Source organism: Pseudorca crassidens, chromosome 8, assembly GCF_039906515.1.
Source record: "Pseudorca crassidens isolate mPseCra1 chromosome 8, mPseCra1.hap1, whole genome shotgun sequence".
Taxonomy (NCBI): Eukaryota; Metazoa; Chordata; class Mammalia; order Artiodactyla; family Delphinidae; genus Pseudorca; species Pseudorca crassidens.
Window position 1 is genome coordinate 33,059,395 of NC_090303.1, and position 14,981 is coordinate 33,074,375.

A 14,981-nucleotide genomic window follows, 5' to 3' on the forward strand; every position below is an offset into this window, starting at 1 on the left:
CGTGCACCCCACCTTCATGAAGCCTCAGTCTAGAATATTCTCTGTTTAAGGCGGAGGTTGATGTAAGGGTGTATGTAGGAAACACTCAGAAACAAATGACAGCCCCAGGGATGGCAGTAATAGCAACTTACATGAAAACTGATTGTTCGTGTCCTCTGTCATGTGCAACATGCCTGGGCCTGGGATCGTGCTGGCTCACGTGTGCCTGGAAGGTCATGTGTGACACCTCACCTGGCTTAGCACATGCCAGTTATGCATGGTCTACACCTCTTGAGCCGCTAGACTCCAAATGTTTGTCTATTTTATGGCTGTTGGACGCGTTTAACACATTTTCCTTCAGGAACCATGTTATGTGTGGAGTGGTAGCTCTTGGCAACTCAGTGAATATGCCATTCAATATTGAGACGTAGATGGAGATAGATAGAACTTGTGCATTTTTAAAGTTACATCAATATACAAATGCAAAATGATATTATTTAGATAATATTTCTATAAGAAGTGCTTCCAGTTTTCCGTCCTGAAATCCCAGGAAACCTCTTCCACTGTTGAAAAGGAAGTAGGATTTTCCAATTACAGGATGATACTAGTTGCTTTGGAATCTTGAGTCACAAATATTTTGGTCAAAACCTGATTAAGGAGTGTGGGTTCTATCTCTCATATAGAAGATTTATGGTAAGCTTTATTTTGAAAAACGTCATTGGAATAACCTCAAACTCATTACATAATTCTCATGAAGGAATTTTTGCTAAGAGAATTTTGGGAACCCCTGCAGGAATACCAGCTAAACCCAAGTTTCTAGAAATTATACTGGACCTGACTGATATAAAATGAATTCTACCGCCCAGATAATGGCTCTTGTGTGCTACTTCCTAAGGCTTTTTTTTTTGGAAATCAACCCTACGTGACTGTTTAGCCCTTTCAGAGCTGAGAGTTTGTGTTGGGAGACCTTTTGCGGTGGGGAATTTCCTGCTGCTTTTCTGAGGCAGTATGAATTGTGTAAATGATTGTCAAACAGTTGGCCAGGTTGGAAACTGTCACTAAGACTGTACTAATTATTTCTTAGGGGAAGATGAGGAAGTGAGGGTGACCATTGGTTGCTGTTATTTTATTTAAGATATTTTCAAAGTTAACAGCTCTTTAGAGTTTGATATAAGAAAGTCATTCATGTTGGATTTTAGAGACAGGGAGGTCACTGAGAGGAGGGACTGCTGCAGGGAGCTGGGAGGATGATGGAAGAGCTGAGGGAAATAGCTCGAGTATAAGCAGGGTCCTTCAGTTGAACTGACTGCAGAGAACAAGCTAATGTCTTGTGCTGTGGTCGTCCGGGGATGGTGGCTGATAGCAGAGCATTCCCTGAAGTTTAAGGTCCTCAGTTAATTTATTCAATGAAGATTTATTGAATGCTTCCTATGGACTGTGTTGTGTTCTAAGTGTTGGGGATGGAAGCAGGAACAAAACGGACAGAAATCTCTACTCCCGTGGAGCCTATAGTCTAGGAGGGGAGAGGACAGGCAATTTCATAAACGAACAGATTTATGTTAGTTAATGGTGGAAAACTTTATGCAGATAAATAAAGTAGGAAATGAGCGATAGAGATACGGGTCAGGAAAGGCCTCTGCAGGAGGCTGACAGAGACTTGAAGGATGTGAGGGAAGAAGCAGTGTGCAATGTGAGGGAAGTGTTCTAGGATAAGGGGACCGGCAGAGCAAGGCCCAAGACAGAAGCATTAAGGCAAAGCAAGAGTGACTGGAATGGAGTAGAGAAGTGAGAGAGGTCAGCCCCTGTAGAGACTTTGGCTTTATACTGAGAAAGACAGAGAGTCAGTTGAGGATTTTGAGCAGAGGGGGGACATGATCTAACTTACATGTGAACAAGACCACTCTGGCTCCTGGGTCGAGGTGAGAGATCCTGTGGCTGGAGCAACAGCAGTTGGAGTAGAGGTGGTGAGAAATGGTCAAAAGGGAGATATCCCTTGAAGGCAGAGCTGATAGGATTTGGGGATGGACACAGCGTAGACAGTAAGGCGGGGGGCGGGCTGTTGGGCTCAAGGATTACTTCCAACTGGAAGGATGGAGTTGCCTGTAGTTAAGCGGGGGAAGCCTGTAGGGAGGGCAGGGGTTGGTTGTGGTTTTGGTGGGGGTTGAGTAGAATGATCATGTGTCCTGTTTGATGGTTAGAGGGACAAGGGCAGAGGACCAGAGGCTTTTGCCGTTCCTGTGTCCTCACAACGGCACCCTTAGATATTGCAGACCTCGTGCATTTACAAAGACTAGGCATTAGGATTCGACACACTAGGATTCGCAGTACGAGGATCCGGCACTTGCCTTGGAGGGTTACGGGGTCAGGCTTGGGCTGTTGGCAAGCAGAGACCTTGAGAAGCAGCCGTGAGAATTCACAAAGGGGACCCCCGTTGTGCCAGAGCTTCCTGCTGGAACAAACCCTCAAGGATGGGTCTTCCTTCCTGGGGCCACTTCCTTTTTTCTTCTCTTTCTTATGTCAACTTGTCACTGCCATTGGCGGCTGAGTCCAGCCAGGCTTTCTCTGTCCCCTTCTCCAACCAGAGTCTCTCTTTGTCTCTTCTTCACTGAGCAGCACAGCCCCCTTTGGTAACAGTGGGACAAATATGCAAGTACAGTCCTCCCTTGGTATCCGTGGGGGATTGGTTCCAGGACCCCCATGGATACCAAAATCCATGGACGCTCAAGTCACTCATGTAAAATGGTGTACTGCGTATTACAGCTGATTCTTTCCCTTATTCGCCCTTGCCCCACCTGTTTCGTTACCTGTTTTGATCTGACAGGTGAGGACTTTGTCTTCACTGAGTTGCACTGATGTGTATTTATATCATAAAATAATCAGAATTTATCTCATTTTGTAAAAATACATTTACTGGGGAAAGAGAGTCTAGTACTTTTGGGCCTTTGGGCATTAAGCCGGGGAGGGGCCACAGTGGTGAGGCAGGAAGGGGAGTCGGGGAACGTCACCCTTCTCTCTTCCTTCCCCCCTTTCAAGCTCTCCCACTGCTTGCCTGTCCCCCTCAGTTCTGCTCCCACGTCCCTTCTCTATGCCAGGTGCCATGCAGGTACCTGCTGGTGCAGGGCCGACCTGGGACTCCCTAGCGGAAAAGAAGAGTCTTTCTGAATTCTCGAGCAGGAAGTGGGAGAATCCCTGAAGGTGTGAGTCTGGAGAAAAGCAGGACCAGATCAGGGTTTTAGAAGGAGAATCCTGGCATCTCTAGGAGATGGGGTACAGGAGGAGAGGCAGAGCAAGTTGGTTAGAAGGTGGTTAAAATAAGTTGTGGAGGTGAGGGCCTGTCAGCACGGCTCGTGGGGAGGAAAGTAGGAGAGCAGAGCAGAGGAGGCTCTGGTGACTGGAAAGCGGTGGGAGTGAGTGCCGGAGGCGGGGAAGGGCTGCAGGGTGACACAAAGCTGAGTGGTGACAGGCGCTGGCAGAACCGGTGAGGGCAGGAGGCAAGAGGATGTCAGTGGAAGTTACGTCGAGTTTGAGGAGCCTGTGAGATTCCCATGTGGGTGAAGATGTTCTGGGATGGCCACTTAGAGCCACATTGACGTTAGATGGAAACACAGGGTGAGCTCGGGGAAGATTCAGGGGCTAGAGAAGGACTTGGGAGCTCTGGGTATAAATTACAGTGATTGAGGGGATAAAAATGGGACACGGGCTGTGGGACAGCTCTCGGGAGAGCATCACTCTGTCTTACATGTATTTCCTTTAGAAACGTTTCTGCCAAGGCATGTTTTGTGTTGGAAGCGTGATGAAGGATAGTTTTGCTTGAACAGAGACAAATTATTTGTCACTGAGCTAGCAACAGCTTGGCCATTACTCATCAAATAGCCACGATCAGTGACATACACAAGAGCTTCCCTTGGAGTTTTGAGTTCCTTTCAGCAGTTTGTTGAAAACACATTCATGACAGAATCTGTGCTAATGCGAAATACGTCATGCACGTTACCTCATCCTTCAGGTGCTGCTGGGGGCTGAGAGGCGTGAGTGGGCACGACCAGCTTGCACTTCAACACAGACACAGACGGGACGTTGAAGCCCTTGTTTGGTGCTCTTGTGTCTAATGCTCTTGGCTCCTAATTTCCTCTCAGATCTGTTTGTCACCTCAGCATAATCTTATAAACCTAGTTTGGTGGCTTATGTTATAAAGGGTTGCAAATCTCTTCTCAGTGTAACTTCGTGTGTGTGGAAACCTTGTGAATAGATCGTTTTAATAATAAGGCTCATTGTTTGAAATGTTCATTATCAAGGTCATGTTTCAGATGCTTTGCTGCGCTAGGAATGAGATTATTTGACAACATGCCCACTGTTTCATATCCAGAACCTGCAATTCTTGTAAAGGCGGTAGTTTGTAATTCATTGCTCTGACTTGAAGGGTGGGATTTTTTTTTCTTTTGAAAGGGTTTAATAACATTTACAGAAACAGGAAGCCAGTGCCAGAATTGATTCGACTGGCTTTTCTTTTCTTAAAGAGCATCTTCCTAGCTGTCTTAGGAGCCAGGAGAAGCCCTCCTGCCCCGCGAGGCTCGCGCTCCAGCTGGCCCACTGCAGTTCCCGAGACTGAAATCAATCACTGGACTGCCAGTGCCGTACCGCCACTCTGCAAGGCAATTACCACCGATCCCCCCCAGTCCACAGGTGTTGAAAGGAATCGCCTGTGGAAATAGATCTGGGAGACAATTACATATATCCACTTGGCATTAGTCAATGTTTTTTTCCTTTGACCAAGTCAGGAAAAAAAATGTAATTTTATAAGATTTGTCTGAAGTAGATAATTTTTTATGTTAGCATGTACCTTCGTGCGGTGAAAATTTTTCATGAATTACATTAGAAAGATGATTTTTCTAAACACACTGACCTAATACTGTGTATTGTGTTGTATGTCTCCTTAGTTATTTAATACATGCATAATTTTCTTCTCAACTGGGCTGTGGTCTCATAAAAAAGGCCAAAGTGCTTCTGCTGTTGTATTGAACGTAATTCCTATCACAGTATTAGGCTTATAATATACCATTTCATAATAAATCTGTTTGGGCTGAAACTCAGATGTAGTGGAAAATTCATGTTTCATATTTTTGGAATCTGGATTTCATTTAGACCGAGCGGGAATGTCAGTACTTTACGTTATATTCGCCATCCACTTGTGCTCTGTGCATGCCCGTGTTTATAACTCTGGTGTGTCAGGATTATTCTGTGGTATCATTTGGAGAGCAGTACGCAGCCCTCAGGATTTAATTGATGTATGGGAAAGACGTTCTTGCTAATTGATTTCGAAGGAACAGTTGGGCTGCAACAGAGCTGTGATCCGATGGCATTATTGTCACCGTGTTACTCACATGGGCACTTTCACTAATGTATTAAGCAATAATGCTATTATTTACCATGTATTCCCCATCACTTGGTGAATAAATTTGAACAGCCAAAGCTGAAGAGTAATTTATTCTTTGTTTTTCAAAGATCTCATCAGAAAATTGAAGACTCAGAAGAGAGCAGCGATGAAATTCTTTGTCGTCTGACGTCTGCGGTAAGGCCATGTGATTTCCCTGCCCAGGGGTGCAGAAATAATGAGGGGTCTTTGAAGGACGGCAGTCTGGGTAGTGGTGTAGAGAGACACTTGCCCCATGGCTGCTCATCACTGTGGGAGGCCCACGTCAAGGCAAAAGGAGTCAGTGGCATTAACTTGTTCTCTGATGCAGCCTCACCTGCAAGATCATAGATGCTCTTGGTGGAAAGTTCCTGGAACCTTAGTGGAGGATTTTTTTTTAATACAGTATGACTTAACCTAGGGAAAGTTGTGACCTGCTGCACAAAGGAGAAAAGACTGTATGTTTCATTAGGAAAAAAAAGATCACTCCAACCAACAAAAGATCAAGTCCTCAGTTTTTAAATGTAGTAGATTGCAACATTTTCATTATGTCTTTTAAAGCCATTAATTAGAGTCAGTAATTGACTTGTTGGTTGAAGGAAAGCTTATCCCCTTCTTCCTAGAAAAAGCTGGCCATGGTCTCTAATCATGGAGCTCCGGTTTTTGACAGGCTCTAGCAATCCTATCTCACAAAATCTTTATCCATTGGCTGGGCTTTCTGGAAACTTTTCTAGCCTTACCAAAGATTCTTGAGTTCTTCTTTAACTGCATTCTTTAAGCGGTGCTTGCCTGAAAGTCATGCTGGCTTGGGTTATATATGTGGAATGAAACTGATCTTACACAGTTCTTACACTGAGTCTTGGCATCGGGGCACAGCTTGAAAGTTAAAAGTTGTTTTTCCTACTCTTCTGGAATGTAGCTTAGAAAAGTAACTTTTGGCTAAATACAGTGCTCAGTGGTATAAAACTTCACATGAAATGAAATCTTGACAGTGTGTTATGAAAAAATATTTAACATGACCTTTGCAGTTTAAAATATTGACCAAAGAGGAGTGCCTATTAGGTACAAAATTGTTAACAGCCATCTGTTTAAAAAAAACACTCACTACAGACCAAATACTATGTGAAACATTGTGTGTGTGTGTGTGTGTGTGTGTGTACATACACACACACACATCACACTTCACAACAGCCCTGTGAAATAAGTGGCGTTATCTCTGTTTTACAGACATGAAAGCTTCTAGAGGTTAAGTAACTTGCCCAAAGTCACCCATCTAGAAAGGAACAAAGCCAGGATCTAAACTTAGAATTTTCTGCTTCCTAATCATGTTCTCTTAACTACTACACCTCATTTTTTGATAACGTAATGCAGTTAGTAGGTAAGTTTCAGAAGCAGCAGACAGGTAAGATGTGGTTCCTACAGCTATACCAGGAAGATAGGCACATTACAAAGTTAACCTATAAAACAGTTGGCAATTGAGCATCAGAAATCATGGTGTATAGATAGTAAGTCCAAGAACCGTAGCAGAGAGCTTCAGTGAAGAGACGGGGCTTGAACCGTCATTGAAGGCAATCAGGATGTGAACAGGTGACAAAGGATGTGTACTCTAGCTGTAGGATTTATTGTGTGCAGGCAGAGGAATGGGAAAATAGTAGACCCATCTGGTTACAGAGGAAGCACCTAATAGAGAAAAGTGAAAGACTTTTTGAACAACAGATTAACATGATGAAGCAGACATTTAAGAAACAAGAAGATGAGTTGGAAATGGGGAGACTGGTTGAGAGGCTGATGAAAACCTATTATAGTTTCTGGAGGTTTTTGGGGGAACCAAAAGAAAAATGAGTTCAAAAAGGAGCATAAAGACGTTTTTAAAAGTCAGTAGGACAGGGCTTCCCTGGTGGCGCAGTGGTTGAGAGTCCGCCTGCCAATGCAGGGGACACGGGTTCGTGCCCCGGTCCGGGAAGATCCCACATGGCACGGAGCAGCTGCGCCCGTGAGCCATGGCCGCTGAGCCTGTGTATCCGGAGCCTGTGCTCCGCAACGGGAGAGGCCACAACAGTGAAAGGCCCATGTACCGCAAAAACAAAACAAAACAAAACAAAAATCAGTAGGGCAGGTACATGTAGAGGAGGAGTCAGATAACCGAATAGAAAAGTGAGGATACTCTTAGGAAACTGAGTAAAATGCATGGAAGGAGAGATGACGTAATTTTGCACACACTGAGTTTGAGTACATAAGGATGTAAAAATATTCGGGAAACACCTGGAGACGCGAATCTGGAACTCAGAAAGGTCAGGGCTAGAGTTATGGGAACCAGTCCAGGTTGTCGATTGAAGAGCGTAGTGGAAGATGGAGTCTTGGGCAGCACCCATGATAAGAGGGCAGTAGGGAGATGAGAGGACAGTGAGAGGTGGAAATACTGAATGGTTTATACCATGAAAGTTAAATTCAAGAAAGCCTCTAAAAAGGAGGGTGGACAGCAAAGTGTTGGCTATGTATTTGGTTGAGGTAATCTTGCTAGAAAAAATCTCCAAGCTAAAAGACTGAGTAAACTGAGGTAAGGTGCTAGAGTGGGAATGAGAATGAAGGGTAGAGGAGAAAAATTTGCATCTTAATTGATGGCCATTCGGCCTGGAATAGTGAAACTGTCTTTGAACCGAGAACGTGGACCTTGATTCTTAGTTCTTCCAACACTATGACCTTGGCCAAATTGAGTGCTGGACTAGACAATATCTAAGTTCTAAAATTCCTCTGTTCATTGTATAAGCCATTTATGAAGGGACTGTTGTGTTTCACCTCTTCACAATGTAGTTATTCCTGTTGGCTTTGGTATGAAAACTCTGTTACCTAGCTGTTAACACCATGTAGGAAGGGAGATGTTTGCATACATCAGTCAAGTAACGGTTGTCATCTAGCATGACCTTTAAATGCATTAAAGGAAAGCAAAAGTGACGTCTGTAATGCAGACTTGTTAAAGTGCTCTTCAAAAGGTTTGTGTAATTAGGGGGCCCTGGAAAGGGGGCAGCAGTTTCCCGCAATAGAGTTTACTGTGCTGCCCTGTATATTCACCTCCTTTTACTCAAACTTCAGGGGTTTGTATGTTGCTATCTTTTTTTTTTTTTTTTTTTTTGCGGTACGCGGGCCTCTCACTGTTGTGGCCTCTCCCGTTGCGGAGCACAGGCTCCGGACGCGCAGGCTCAGTGGACATGGCTCACGGGCCCAGCCGCTCTGCGGCATGTGGGATCCTCCCGGACCGGGGCACGAACCCGTGTCCCCTGCATTGGCAGGCGGGTGGACTCTCAACCACTGCACCACCAGGGAAGCCCTGTATGTTGCTATCTTTAAAAATAAAAATCCTCATTTTAAAATAGTTTATTTCTTAGTCTCAGGTTAATCAAGAGAAAGGTCCTGTCATCTAAAAAAATAATACCTAAAATTCTACCCTGGAAGAAAACACTAGTGAGTTTTCATATTAAAGGAACATAGGAAGACAATGTGTATAAAAATAAAAACGTCTTGATAATTCAGTCAAGCACCTGACATCTGAAAACCTAAAGAAGAAAATTTTGTCAGAAGTTTTCAGCTTAAGGAAAAACGACATGGCTATAATAGACTCCTTCCATTATGTTCAGTCTACAGAAACACTCTGGGCATTATTATCTGAAAATCCTCTGGCTTTCCCTGCGCTACGTGTGGTTTCTGCCTTAACGTCTTAGCTTCCTTTTTAATATCTTCTGACCTTACACGTTTTGTTGACTTGAAAATCTTCTCTTCTTCTTTTCCTCTGAGTCTCTGTTAGTCTGATAAAGCTGGCAGACCAAGAAGGGCCCTTGGATGACATAGTCTCCCAGTTCCTGTCCTTGAAGTTCTGAGCATTATTTTATTTTATTTTTAAACATGAATTCTCCCAGTGTATATGCCAAAAGGAGTGTTCAGAGTTGATGACATAGATTTTATATACTTGTTTTACAATCCAGGATAAACTAGACATAGGGAAGAATTTATAGTGAATGAAGTATTGCTTTCAAAGTCATAGTTCTTAGGATGTAAATTTAGGAAATAAGCTAAACTTTGAGGCATTTTAAAGAACTGAGAAGTACTTGGGCATCATCTAAAGACAGGAAGTGGAAACATGGACATCCTTAAATAGGAGATAAAAACTGTTTCTGGACTTATAGCTCATGCTTCCTTAAAATCAACATCCTAGACACCAGAAATACATCTACGCATGGAACAACTCCTACAGAGCATCTACTGAACGCTGGCAGAAGGCCTCAGACCTCCCAAAAGGCAAGAAACCCCCCACGTACCTGGGTAGGACAAAAGAAAAAACTAAACAGAGACAAAAGGATAGGGACGGGTCCTGCACCAGCGGGAGAGAGCTGTGAAGGAGGAAAAGTGTCCACACACTAGGAAGCCCCTTCGCGGGTGGAGGCTTCGGGAGGCGGAGTGGGGGAGCTTGGGAGCCGCGGAGGAGAGCACAGCAACAGGGGTGCGGAGGACAAAGCGGACAGATTCCAGCGCAGAGGATCGGGCCGACCGGAACTCGCCAGCCGAGAGGCTTGTCTGCTCACCCGCCGGGGCGGGCGGGACTGGGAGCTGAGGCTCCGGCTTTTGTCGGAGCGCCGGGAGAGGACTGAGGTTGGCGGCGTGAACACAGCCTGCAGGGCGTTAGTGCACCGCGGCTGGCCGGGAGAGAGTCCGGGGAGAAGTCTGGAACTGCCGAAGAGGCAAGAGACTTTTACGTCCCTCTTTGTTTCCTGGTGCACGAGGAGAGGGGATTAAGAACGCTGCTTGAGAGAGCTCCAGGGACGGGCGCGAGCCGCGGCTAAAAGTGCGGAGCCCAGAGTCAGACATGAGACGCTAGGGCCGCTGCTGCCGCCACCGGGAGGCCTGTGTGCGAACACAGGTCACTAGCCACACGCCCTTCCGGGGAGCCTGTGCAGCCCGCCACTGCCAGGGTCCCGGGATCCAGGGACAACTCCCCCGGGAGAACGCACAGGCGCGCCTCAGGCTGCAACGTCTCGCCGGCCTCTGCCGCCGCAGGCCCGCCCCACACTCCGTGCCCCTCCCTACCCCCGGGCCTGAGTGAGCCAGAGCCTCCGAATCAGTGGCTCCTTTAACCCCGTCCTGTCTGAGCAAAGAACAGACGCCCTCCGGCGACCTACACGCACAGGCGGGGCTAAATCCAAAGCTGAGCCCCTGGGAGCTGTGAGAACAAAGAAGAGAAAGGGAAATCTCTCCCAGCAGCATCAGAAGCAGCGGATTAAAGCTCCACAATCAACTTGATATACCCTGCATCTGTGGAATACCTGAATAGACAACCAATCATCCCAAATTAAGGAGCCGTGTGGATGAAAGGCTCTTGGTGCTGCAGCCAGGAGTCAGTGCTGTGCCTCTGAGGTGGGAGAGCCAACTTCAGGACACTGATCCACAAGAGACCTCCCAGCTGCACATAATATCAAACAGCAAAAATTTCCGAGAGATCTCCATCTCAACGCCAGCACCCAGCTTCACTCAACGACCAGCAAGCTACAGTGCTGGACATCCTATGCCAAACAACTAGCAAGACAGGAACACAACCCCACCCATTAGCAGAGAGGCTGCCCAAAATCATAATAAGTCTACAGACACCCCAAAACACACCACCAGACGTGGACCTGCCCACCAGAAAGACAAGATCTAGCCTCATCCACCAGAACACAGGCACTAGTACCCTCCACCAGGAAGCCTACACAACCCACTGAACCAACCTTAGCCACTGGGGACAGACACAAAAAACAACAGGAACTACGAACCTTCAGCCTGCAAAAAAGGAGACCCCAAACACAGTAAGATAAGCAAAATGAAAAGACAGAAAAACACACCGCAGATGAAGGAGCAAGATAAAAACCCATCAGACCTAACAAATGAAGAGGAAATAGGCAGTCTACCTGAAAAAGAATTCAAAATAATGATAGTAAGGTTGATCCGAAATCTTGGAGATAGAATGGACAATAGAATGGACAAAATGCAAGAATCAGTTAACAAGGACCTAGAAGAACTAAAGATGAAACAAGCAACGATGAACAACACAATAAATGAAATTAAAAGTACTCTAGATGGGATCAATAGCAGAATAACTGAGGCAGAAGAACGGATAAGTGACCTGGAAGATAAAATAGTGGAAATAACTACTGCAGAGCAGAATAAAGAAAAAAGAATGAAAAGAACTGAGGACAGTCTCAGAGACCTCTGGGACAACATTAAACGTACCAACATTCGAATTATAGGGGTTCCAGAAGAAGAAGAGAAAAAGAAAGGGACTGAGAAAATATTTGAAGAGATTATAGTTGAAAACTTCCCTAATATGGGAAAGGAAATAGTTAATCAAGTCCAGGAAGCACAGAGAGTCCCATACAGGATAAATCCAAGGAGAAATACGCCAAGACACATATTAATCAAACTGTCAAAAATTAAATACAAAGAAAACATATTAAAAGCAGCAAGGGAAAAACAACAAATAACACACAAGGGAATCCCCATAAGGTTAACAGCTGATCTTTCAGCAGAAACTCTGCAAGCCAGAAGGGAGTGGCAGGACATATTGAAAGTGTTGAAGGAGAAAAACCTGCAACCAAGATTACTCTACCCAGCAAGGATCTCATTCAGATTTGATGGAGAAATTAAAACCTTTAGAGACAAGCAAAAGCTGAGAGAGTTCAGTACCACCAAACCAGCTCTACAACAACTGCTAAAGGAACTTCTCTAGGCAAGAAACACAAAAGAAGGAAAAGACCTACAATAACAAACCCAAAACAATTAAGAAAATGGGAATGGGAACACACATATCGATAATTACCTTAAATGTAAATGGACTAAATGCTCCCACCAAAAGACACAGATTGGCTGAATGGAGACAAAAACAAGACCCATATATTTGCTGTCTACAAGAGACCCGTATGCTAACACATATATATGGAATTTAAGAAAAAAAAAAATGTCATGAAAAACCTAGGGGTGAAACAGGAATAAAGACACAGACTTACTAGAGAATGGACTTGAGGCTATGGGGAGGGGGAAGGGTAAACGGTGACAAAGCAATAAAGAGGCATGGACATGTATACACTACCAAACGTAAGGTAGATAGCTAGTGGGAAGCAGCCGCATAGCACAGGGAGATCAGCTCGGTGCTTTGTGACCGCCTGGAGGGGTGGGATAGGGAGGGTGGGAGGGAGGGTGACGCAAGCGGGAAGAGATATGGGAACATATGTATATATATAACTGATTCATTTTGTTGTGAAGCTGAAACTAACATACCATTGTAAAGCAATTATGCTCCAATAAAGATGTTTAAAAAAAAAAAAAAAAAAAAGAAAGGGAAAAAAATAAAATAAAATGTAGAAGTACAATATTGAAGTACACAAAAAAAAAAAAAAAAAAAAATCAACATCCTAAACAAACCATTTTGGCTATTTCTGGTACTTCGGGCTAAATTTTCTTGATGGAAATTGTAGAGATAAGAAAACACAAACATCTGAGTGAAATTCATGATTTTTATTCACATGGTCAAACCACTGAGGTGATGTGAGTTAGGCTAAGTTGTGAATTTTACATATTAGATGCTTATTTGATGCCATGGTTATATGAGTGACGTTTATAAAAGGACAGGGGTAGGGCATGTGGCGTGGGCCTCTGTGCTACTTGGTCCAGCGAAGTCAGCCATCACTTGAATGGTAGAAGAGAACAGTGTTGAGTGTCTACAATAAACGTGAACCTGGCGGTGGTAGTGGCGAAGAGTTTGTGGCCATATCTTGAGAGGTGAATTCAAATGACAAATCAAGCATACAGAAGTTAGGAAGAGAGGTCAGTGTGGATGAGAACAGAATCTAATACCCGGGAACCATTTAACTAGACACTCTGACACCCTCATATTCCTTCTCAAAGCTGATGTAGTTGATAATTTTCAGCAGTTTAGATTTCTCTGTTGGTACGTTTCTGCTCTGTCCTGTTGCTTATTTTCTTCAGCTCCTCAAACTTTAATGTAGAACCTCTGCGTTTGATGCTCTTAGTGGTATTTTCCAAATTCCTTCTCATGGGGTATATTATCACTCCTCTGAGAAATACCACTGAGCAATCAAACCCAAATTATAAATGGGGTGACTGCTGTAAGTTCTAGAAGACCTTGAAGCAGATGAAGCCCCAAGAAGCCAATAGCCATACTAAGATATATAACTTGTGGTGAAAGTGTTAGAGAAAAAGATATCTGCTATGGAATTTTTTTTTTTTTTGCACCTCTCTAGGGGGAAAAAAAAAAGATGTGGTTATAACTGCAGCCCGTTGTCAACTTCGCAGAAAGGTTTTTCCCTGCTCAGTGTCCAGAAGTTGGACATAACTCCATCAGTTTTCACATCAACCATGAACTCGTTCTCTCATGCTTCCTAGCATTCTTTCTAGTAAAAGTCATCTTCTCATTTTTTCCCTATGTGGGATCCTGCTTTACAGGTAAAAAGGATCTGATTTTATTCTCATTAACTAAGACCTGCACTTACCCTGGGCCTCTGATTCTTCTCCCGTGTCATCTTTTCCTTAGATAGAATTCTCTTGGGAAATACTTCTCGTGGAGGCCCAAGGAACTGAGTCTTAATGAACAACAAATTGTCTTGTATCACCAAAAGCATGATACTAGGAATCTCAAAGACCCCAACTTTCCAAGATTCTCTGTCTTGTCAACTCTCTCATTCCCCTCACGTGCCTGTTCTCGTATCTTGCGTTCAGTCATTTAAAACTCCTCTCCTTTGCCATGTCTAATCATTCACCTGAACCTTCCACTATTTTCTTTCTGGTGTGTCTTTCACAGGACTCTGTCTACACCCTTTCCGGGTCAGGAAGCGTATGAGGTGGCTAGGATTCCTTTAGTTTGTTCTTCTTGATGAATCTACAAGTTGGGTTGATACGTTGGAGAAATTCCTTGTTGAACAATAGTATCTGAAGATAACGGTGACAGCTTTTTTTGATTGGAAACGTTCACATTGGTACCAGTTCAGGAAGCAGAAATCGCATGGGATTTGAGTTTCGCTGGATCTCTAAAGAGTTAGAATTTTGGAGACTTATTTAAGAGGTGATACGTCAAGTTAGTTAGGTCTAGAAATAATTTTAGGGAAGGTGGGGAGAATCTGTCACATTGAGTACCTGACGAGCACAGTCCAGTGATGAATTTTGCCACATTTAGAAATGCGGTTTTTTAAAATGCTGAAATACTAATTTCCACTCACCGTTTTTCCTGGCTATCTGCCTCTTCCTTTCTGAGGAATGGAGAAGCAGTGTAGTTAATCTCCATTTTCTAAATCTATCACAGACTTGAGTGGGCATGTTTGTTAAGAGAATAAAAGTGACTCTGCCAGCAAATGACTAACCTTCTTTCTGGCTGCCACAGGATTGTGAACATCTTATATTTCTTGTCTTTAGGGAACATAAAATTCTTATGTGGAATTGTAGCCTGGCTCCAGCCCTTCCAGTGGCTTCAGAGCTACTATGTGATTTGGGGAAGGGCCGGGTAGATTAAGTTTTGAGAAAGTGTCAAGTGAGGCCCTGGAAGACAGCTCTGGTTTCAAAG

General features: G+C 44.2%; 1 protein-coding gene across 2 annotated transcripts in view; it reads left to right on the forward strand.

Annotated features, from left to right (window-relative positions):
* Window positions 1-14,981, forward strand: part of RAPGEF5 (Rap guanine nucleotide exchange factor 5) — a 222,007-nt gene that overhangs the window by 56,576 nt on the left and 150,450 nt on the right. For both annotated transcript variants that reach the window (XM_067746170.1, XM_067746171.1), the window contains exon 6: window positions 5,479-5,545. In XM_067746170.1, the coding sequence (XP_067602271.1) occupies window positions 5,479-5,545 (67 nt within the window). The remainder of the gene's footprint in view (window positions 1-5,478; window positions 5,546-14,981) is intronic.